This window comes from Notothenia coriiceps, unplaced genomic scaffold (genome assembly GCF_000735185.1).
Source record: "Notothenia coriiceps isolate Sejong01 unplaced genomic scaffold, NC01 NC01_scaffold00020663, whole genome shotgun sequence".
NCBI lineage: Eukaryota > Metazoa > Chordata > Actinopteri > Perciformes > Nototheniidae > Notothenia > Notothenia coriiceps.
In genome coordinates this window covers 29,177-34,704 of record NW_011353364.1, presented here as the reverse complement: position 1 = coordinate 34,704, position 5,528 = coordinate 29,177, and the positions used below count along the sequence as shown (strand labels likewise).

Genomic DNA, 5,528 nt, shown 5'->3' with positions numbered 1-5,528 from the left:
TGCCGATGTGTTGGTGAAACACTCCAAGAAAGGAACTTACGGCCATGTTTACCCACTGTTCACTGGTCCAATGGTTACGTCTGCCTGTGTGTGGAAGGTGAACTAGCTCTTAACGTCCTCTCTCCTCGCTCCTGAATGTTCGGAAGGTGTCTACAGTCATTTCAAAATTCACCCGCCGGCCTTTGAAGCTGGGGCTTGACATCATAATACGGCTGTGACATCAATCGGCTGCTCGACACTCATCATATTCAAGAATATCCTACGGCTGTGACATCAAATTCTAGAATCCTGAAACCCTTAAAAATGGCTTTTAAGTACTAGCTTTTACTGCCCTGATATGAACAGCTTAATGCTGCGTTCACACCGAGACGCGATGCGAATATTCGCTTCGCTCAGATCGCTCCTACATCGCATCGCTCTAAACGCTCGAGTTTCACCGCGGCTGTCAGCTGTGTTTACTTCCATCATTCCAAAAGACGTGCCTGGCTCGGGGCTACAACTACAACAAAATGAACATGTTTGACGGTGATTTAAATTGTAATTACACGTTTCAAAATGATGCCGAAGTAACAACGTACTGATACCGGTTAGCATATAACCATGAAACGTACTATGCTTAGCCAATCTCCATTCAGAAAAAACGCATTTAAAACGGCGGTCACCTGCCGTCTTGTCTGGAGACCTTGTCAAAAGCCGATTAATCATGGTTTTTTACTAACCCGGGTAATCAGTACGTTTGTTTTACTTCGGCTCCAATCATTTGGAAACGTGTAGTTAACAATTAAATCACCGTCAACAATGAGTGCTTCACATTTTGTTTTGTAGTTGTAGCCCGCGAGCCAGGCCACGTTTGTATTGAATGATGCCGAGTAACACAAGCCTGAACCAGCCGCGGCGTGAAACTCGCAGGCGTTGTAGAGCGATGCTCGGATAGGACGGCGATCTGAGCCGGACAGCGCGCCATAGTTCGCATCTCGCGCTTCGGTGGTAACGCCGGAGCACTTTAAGTGTCATATCCAGGCCTGGAGTAAATAAGCTACAGTACGTTACAAAGCCATTTTAGGAGCGGTTTCGAGGATTCTATCGGGAATTGTGTGTCCAGCCGTCAGGGTATTTGCAATATGATGATGTCACAGCCGATGATGTCAACAGCCCGTATTATTGATTCACAGCGGACCCCCATGCTTCCAAAGGCCCGCTAGGGCGAATCTCTCTTGAGATGACTGGTAACAGCCTTTCCGAACATCAGAGCAAACTGAGAACACGTTAAGACTAGTCCTCACCTTCACCAAACACAGGACTACATTGGACCAGTGAAACAGTGGTAACATGGCCGGTAAGTTTCCTTTCTTGGAGTTATTTCACAACACTGCACATTACATTTGATAATACAGACGTTGTAGCTATTTAGTTATATGTGTTTTATAGTGGGCTAACCTTGGTTCTCCTTATTGTGATAATGCAACAACTTTCCCATTTAATCACAATGATTGAGCAATTAGGATTTTGTTTTAATTGTATATGTAGATAACCTTAAGACAATCAAGTCAGAAGTCAGAGAGAGCAAACTAAAGTATTTAAAAAGGCTTAATATTCAAACTGGCAGGCATTGCAACAGGTGTATTGTTTAGGAGCTCTTTTTGCAGAGTAACGATGGTTGTTCTCTTAATGTTGAAGAAAAAGAGCCAGGACAAATTAAATCTTTTTAACCAACATTGCAGGAAAAACAGCAGGAGTAGGAGCAGCCAGGAGTAGGAGCAGCAGGAGTAGCCGCAGAAGGGCTATCAGCAGGTAGTATCAGGCAGTAGGACTAGCTGCAGTAGGACTAGCATCAGTAGGACTAGCAGCAACACTAGCAGCAGCAGCATTAACACCAGTAGTAGCAGTAGCAGTAGTAGCATCAACAGCAGTAGCAGTTGTCGGAGCAGTATCAGTACGTGCTGCTGCGAGAGCAGGTTACAGATGTGTTGCAGAGTATCCAGACGCACAGAGAGCAACAGAGAAGGCCAGGGATCAGGCACTGTCTGAGTCTGAATGCGAGGCAGTGAGTGAGAACCAGCTTCGGATGTTTGTCACCCTGCTGACGTGAAACTGATGCTCAAGTGCCACGCTCTGGAGAATCGCAGCACGGCGGACTGGACCGCCCACATAAAGAGGCTGGTGAACCAAACTATGGAGGGACTCGCCATCACTAAAGGCTTCTGCCCCAACGCCAGGAGCATGAAGAAAGTGTGCAAGGATGTGCTGAAAGGACTGCAGAAGACGTTTAGCGGCAAGACTAAGTCTGGAGACTCTGATTTTACAACAGGATCCGGCTGTGGAGGCAGCGATCGTCCATTCTTTTCAGGCCCATATCAAACAGCTCTCTGCACAACTGGCAACCAAGGCTTCCTCCAGCTGGAAGAAAGAACTGCTCAAGGTCCTGTTCATTGCAGGTCTGCTTGCTATCTTCATTGTGCTCGTGGTGGTGCGGTGAAGCAGAACAGCAGCAGCTGCAGGTGGAGGAGGTGCTGAACATCTTCTCCATTTAGGGTTTACCCCGGGTACTCCGGTTCCCTCTCAAAAAATATTTTTTTAAGTCTCAGAAACTTCTTAAATTAGACTTATACTTTGTTTTCTATAATCTGCTATTTTAGTTTTTTTGTTACTTATTGTGTTATTAATAACGTGTGCATACTCTATAACGTTATCTGCTGTTGTAATTGTCACATGGCAATGTATTTTAATTGGTCATTATTGCATTGTTTTTAAGTGTGTGCTTTTACTGTGATATGTTTGCTTTTTAAATGCTTGTACTTCCTGCTGCATGCCCCCTCTCCATACATTCTACCCCTCCCCCTCCTCTACATAATCAAGTGAATTTCCCCGTTGTGGTACAAATAAAGATTTCTGATTCAGATTCTGAACCCGTGTAATGCTTGACAACACTGCTGCTGGAACTAAATAATTGGGAAGAATAGAGTATCTATCTACAGCAGATCATGTTGATTACCTGACGTTGGAGCACACATTATATAGAAATACATATACTGTAAGAGGACATGAATAAATACAGAAATAATATATGCGTTAGTGTTGTTTTTCGTATCGATCAAATACTCTTTTAACATGGACATGCCATGAGTATGTAGTGGATGATACACAGGCATCCATTCAGAAGAGTTGTGAGGAAACTATGTCATGTGGTTATTTCCAAAATATTGCACAGCCCCTGGCCAAATTAAAATCTAGATACAGGTTAAGAGTAGTTCAAGAGAGCAATTTGATTGTTACATTTGTATATACAGTCAAAAGTATTTACAGTATATATTTCTGGTTGTTATTTATCATTTGACATGTAAGTGTAAAAGTGAAACTGGCTCTTAATGTAAACGTAGAAAGAAAAGGAAGGAGAAAGGATCGACAATTGAAGTGTTGATTTGAAATCTCTTAATGAAAAACACCTTCACACAAATGCTGAACTTTGCTTAAAAGGGATCTGCAAAATATACAAATGAATTCTACAAAATGTAAAAAGAAATCTGGGAATAGATATTAAAGTAAATGAAAATAATATGTAATAATCTCCCTAACATTTTACCACTGTGGAACCAACACTTTCTAGTGTGGATTTTACAAACAGTTATAAGAAGAAAAAAAATTGAATCGTGGCGTTTGTTTGTATATATGCAGATCTGTTTAAATATTTGCAAAACCTCTGAGTCTACACACATGTTACTACTTTAAACCCATGTGAATCCAGTGACCTGCATGTATAATGGTATGTTATTTTCTCATTATTAACGTTAATGCATAACTCACCTACAGAGTGGTTTCCGTACAGCAGCTGCTCCAGGATGGCAGTCTTTCCCACCGCTGCCTGTCCACACACCACCACTTTACAGCCTTTTCCCATGTCGAGCCTACAGCACACACACACACACACACACACACACACACACACACACACACACACACACACACACACACACACACACACACACACACACACACACACAAACAAACAATAAATGTAGTGGCTGCATTGTAGTGGAGTAGAAGTACAAAGTGGCAGAAAATGGAAATACTCAAGTAAAGTACAAGTACCTCTGGATTGTACTTAAGTACAGTACTTGAGTTAATCTACTTAGTTACTTTACACCACTGGTTATAACTTGGATATTATCCTTAGCATTTGCTCACTTTGTTGTTGTTTAGCCTAGCTAACGTTAGCTAACAGGCAACACGGAACAACTCATTGTGCGCCATGTAAACACACTAATGACACTCATAATAAATTAATGTTAAAAATACACTCTTTGGTAGTTACTGGTACATTTGATTGAAGTTACTTACTTAAATCAGGAGGTTTACGAGCTGTCAATCGAGTCTTTAATGTCAGACACATCCGTTCTGCTCAGCTAGCATTTATAGTATCACTGCGCATGCGCGAAGTAGCATCTTCGTCTGTGTTTTCTTTTTTAGAGCCGGTGGCAACCAGGCGTTAGCGCCCACTACTGGATACATCAAACTACTATTGATCCCAAATTGGGGAAATTCAGAATCAGAATACCTGTACTCGTCCTACAGAGGGGACATGAACAGTTGTTACAGCAAAGAGCCAAATATAGCTTAATATCACTCAATAAGCATGAATAAGAATCAAATAATAAAGATAAAAAACTAGAAATCAGAAATACAGGCTCATGTTCCTGAGCAGAGACACAGTATATAAATTGCAGAAATACTCAAGTAAAGTCAAGGTACCTACGAGTGAATACTTGGTGTGGCCTGCTATCACACTGAAGTGAAATGAGTCTTTGATCATGGACAGTTTTTTTTTAAAATAGAGGGACGATAGCTCATATATGAGATGTCAAAGATCTCATGTTTTAAAAAACATTTGACTTCTTTACACTTTACTTCTTCCTTCTGTCTGTCTGTGCCTGTGTACTCTCATGTTCCGAATAACCCAGCTTCCCCCAAATTTATTTTTGGTGTCTATCTACGCCGGGATCCTGTGTCGTGGCTGATCCTGTTGCTGCGGTCCTGAGTCCTGGATCCTCTATCCTGAGTTTTGGATTTGAGTCCTGGACTTCGAGTCGTGGCTGAACCTGTCTCTGCGGTGCTGCCTGACTCTCATCATACTACTTCCCTGATGGCTCCCACAGGATTGTTGACATCCTTGTGCATTTCCAAACATTTGGTCTACCTATGCTGTAAAATGTATTATCTTTTCGATTTACACACGGCATCTATTGCACGTCTGTCCGTCCTGGGAGAGGGATCCCTCCTCTGCTGCTCTCCCTGAGGTTTCTCCCATGTCCCCTTTAAACTGTGATTTTCCTCTGGAAGTTTTTCCTTGTACGATGTGAGGGTCTAAGGACAGAGGGTGTCGTATTGTCATACTGATATTCTGTACAAACTGTGAGGTCCACTGAGACAAATGTAACATTTGTGATATTGGGCTATATAAATAAACATTGATTGACTGATTGATTGATTTTCTATTTTGTTTATTTATTTTTTCGAGGAAGAAGAAGCACTCA

At 42.0% G+C, this 5,528-nt stretch overlaps 1 protein-coding gene across 1 annotated transcript in view; it reads right to left on the bottom strand.

Annotated features, from left to right (window-relative positions):
- The window catches only part of LOC104952865 (NF-kappa-B inhibitor-interacting Ras-like protein 1), a 2,033-nt gene extending 1,069 nt beyond the window's left edge, over positions 1 to 964 (bottom strand). Inside the window, exon 1 of the mRNA XM_010779775.1 lies at positions 877 to 964. Coding sequence (XP_010778077.1) covers positions 877 to 964 — 88 coding nt within the window. The remainder of the gene's footprint in view (positions 1 to 876) is intronic.
- Between the last annotated feature and the right edge of the window lie 4,564 nt (positions 965 to 5,528).